The sequence below is a fragment of the Copidosoma floridanum genome, unplaced genomic scaffold (genome assembly GCF_036245765.1).
Source record: "Copidosoma floridanum isolate Cflo_tuat_1 unplaced genomic scaffold, Cflo_Japanese_pri ptg000030l, whole genome shotgun sequence".
In the NCBI taxonomy this organism is placed as follows: Eukaryota; Metazoa; Arthropoda; class Insecta; order Hymenoptera; family Encyrtidae; genus Copidosoma; species Copidosoma floridanum.
In genome coordinates this window covers 4,624,340-4,626,647 of record NW_028321907.1, presented here as the reverse complement: position 1 = coordinate 4,626,647, position 2,308 = coordinate 4,624,340, and the positions used below count along the sequence as shown (strand labels likewise).

The 2,308-nt window shown below is 40.6% G+C and overlaps 1 protein-coding gene across 1 annotated transcript; it reads right to left on the bottom strand.

Annotated features, from left to right (window-relative positions):
- Positions 1-625: 625 nt before the first annotated feature.
- On the bottom strand, positions 626-2,099 carry LOC149373445 (uncharacterized). The gene is made up of 2 exons (XM_089596347.1): positions 1,568-2,099; positions 626-1,475 (listed from the first exon to the last, which is right to left on the bottom strand). The coding sequence occupies exons 1-2, from the start codon at positions 2,097-2,099 to the stop codon at positions 736-738; spliced, it is 1,272 nt and encodes a 423-aa protein (XP_089452473.1). The 3' UTR covers positions 626-735.
- Between the last annotated feature and the right edge of the window lie 209 nt (positions 2,100-2,308).

Sequence of the window (2,308 nt, the reverse complement as noted above, 5' to 3'; positions counted from 1 at the left end):
TCAAACGTAAAAAAAAAAAAAAAAAAAAAAAACCTATCTAATGTATACCTACACATACTCATAAGGAAAAAGGGCCGCGCGGTTAGGCCCGGCCTAGGCAAACGACCCGGCTAAGATAAGGTCTCAGAGAGCAGCTGATATTCCCTAGAGGTCAATAGCTCCTCTGCTTTGCATGTACCTATATACTCACTTTTCTCCTCCTCTTCCTCTTCTTCTTCTTCTTCTCCTTTTGTTGGCAGCTGCATATCGCCGCGGTCGCGCGATCGTTTGCCGCTGTCACAGGCGCCTATGCGCGCCAACGAGGTCTTTGTAAGAGGCGAAGGCGCTCGTCATAGAGGCGCAGTGCTGGGAGACCGTATTGTGGTTGGATATAACAGTGTGTTAATCTTTTTTTTTTCCCCCACGAGAGAAACAATGTTTGTTTTTAAATGAAATTTTATTTTTTATGATAATTGGCTTTTTAAATACAGGTGCATGGGTTGTGTATATAAAACTAATTTGAAAAACTGCGGTTTTGTCGGTATGAAATTCAAAAACAAAAGAAAAGATCAGATAGGTAAATGACACTTTTGAGATATTGTACACATTTATCAAAAAATTCAAATGGATGAATCGTCTCCTTCATATTTTAACCATCACGCAATCGCAAGAAATAACATTAAATATAAATTTCCACTGGCTGTATAGAGGCGATCATCAAAGTAATTAAACCACTTTATGATTAAAGCCAAAATATTAATTAGATTTCATTGTTGAACGGAATTTTTTTGTTCGTCGTCTTCGCGTGGGGCCCCGATTTATGCATTTAGCGACGTGCTTGAAAATGGTTTTTTCGATTTCCTCGGTCTTTTTCGCGTAGGCAAAGTAAAAGCAGTGCTGAGTTCCCGTTCCCAAATGTTCGATGCTGAGCTCCTCTACGTCTTTGAAATCATCCAAATTGTCCATGTTTAACTCGGCGTCGGTAATGACCAACCCATTGACGCTCACCTCCTTGACCTTGATCTTCTCGTTGAGGCAATCGATATCAGAAAAATTTCTGCAGATTGCGTACAGAAGGATAATGCCATCCTGGCGCTTATTGAACACCCTTAGCACCGTGTAATCATAATCCAGTTCAACTGTGACGTTTATTTTTATGCCCTTCTCGTCGTGTTGTATACACCGAAAGTTCTTACTTTTAATTTTTCGCTTATAGATCGGATGGCAGACTGTGTAGTATCCGTACTCGTTCGAGACCACCATGCTATACGACATCTTACTACTCACATCGCCGTAGTTGTACGTATCGACTTGGATGGTCTCGAATCCAGTGTAGCTCTCTTGACTGACGTGCACGGGAAAGTTAAGACCGTGGTATTTATTCATGTTAAAAGTTACAACTCTTTCTCTCACGGAATGTAGTAGATCCGACACTAGCAACGTTTCTCCCCTGTAATAGATCAAAGGGAATCGAAGGGGTTTACGAATTGGTTCACCTGGGACAAATAAAAAATAAAGATCGTTATTAGTTGTTACATCGCTAATACAGGTGAGGTGCGATAAATATTTACAAATGTATTATGCATACCTTCGAGGTTGTATCGGAGGATGCACGGGTTGTACTTCTCACCACATTTTTCGCTACTTTTCAAGCTGACGTCAAAGCTGTTACCGAAAGCTAGGAAATGAAAGATCATTCGGTCACCTTCGTCGAGCGGGAATATCAGGTGGACAGGTTTGCAGGTGTCCATGTCGACAATGGTGATCCATTTCTCATGGTCCCTCAAGGACCACTCAAATACGGCTTTTTTCCCTCCAAGCATGCTCTTGAGACTTTTGTGAGTAACGTGATCCTGGCCATCTTTAGGCACTGGATGCATGACGTCGCAATGCTTTTCGGTACCGTTCATTGATTTTAGCTTATACTGGCAGTTGAAGTAAAGGGGATCGGTCCTGTTGTCACAGTACGTGTACATGAGGTGTTGGTTGACATTTTGAGCTATTTTGTAGTGGTCAAGTAAAAGAGGCTCGGAGTAGTTTTTAACGTAATCCTGGTGCACGTCGACTGCCTGTGCGGTGACACACAGCAGGACCGCAAAGATTACTACTAAAGTCGACATTTTTATCCTTCAAATAAATTTTTAATCAATTTCACCTTGTTTTTTTTCTTAATTCACCATACTTGGCAGAATCAGTACTTAGATTTTTCACTGCTTTGATTATTAGTACGAACAAAGGGCATTTGTGACTTAAATTATATGATTAAGAAAAACAAAGAGTAACTCGAAAAAAGCTGTTTCACCAAGTATTTTCTTTTTATTACGTGTAT